Source organism: Eurypyga helias, unplaced genomic scaffold (genome assembly GCF_000690775.1).
Source record: "Eurypyga helias isolate BGI_N326 unplaced genomic scaffold, ASM69077v1 scaffold37548, whole genome shotgun sequence".
Taxonomy (NCBI): domain Eukaryota; kingdom Metazoa; phylum Chordata; class Aves; order Eurypygiformes; family Eurypygidae; genus Eurypyga; species Eurypyga helias.
Genome location: NW_010268224.1, coordinates 13,832 through 14,090, shown reverse-complemented (window position 1 = coordinate 14,090; position 259 = coordinate 13,832). Strand labels below are relative to the sequence as shown.

At 67.2% G+C, this 259-nt stretch overlaps 1 protein-coding gene across 1 annotated transcript in view; it reads left to right on the top strand.

The window, feature by feature from the left end:
- Positions 1–7: 7 nt before the first annotated feature.
- Positions 8–259, top strand: part of NAGA (N-acetylgalactosaminidase, alpha-) — a gene marked incomplete at its 5' end in the record, with an annotated part of 2,998 nt that continues 2,746 nt past the window's right edge. The window contains 2 exons of the mRNA XM_010157699.1: positions 8–49; positions 179–258. Coding sequence (XP_010156001.1) covers positions 8–49; positions 179–258 — 122 coding nt within the window. The remainder of the gene's footprint in view (positions 50–178; position 259) is intronic.

The following is a 259-nucleotide window of genomic DNA, read 5'->3' as shown; positions in this document are numbered from 1 at the left end:
TCCTGACCCCGAGAGGTTTCCCAGGGGGATTAAGGCTCTGGCAGACTATGTGAGTGCTGGCTGGGGGTGGTGGTGGGGATCTCTGTGTCCCCATGCCACCACGGCGGGAGGGCTGGGAGGGGATGGAGGTGCCTCGGACCCCCCTCGTCCCCTCCTTGCAGCTCTCCTCTCCCCACAGATCCACGCCCGGGGCCTGAAGCTGGGCATTTATGGTGACCTGGGCACCTTCACCTGCGGCGGCTACCCCGGGGCTGGGCTG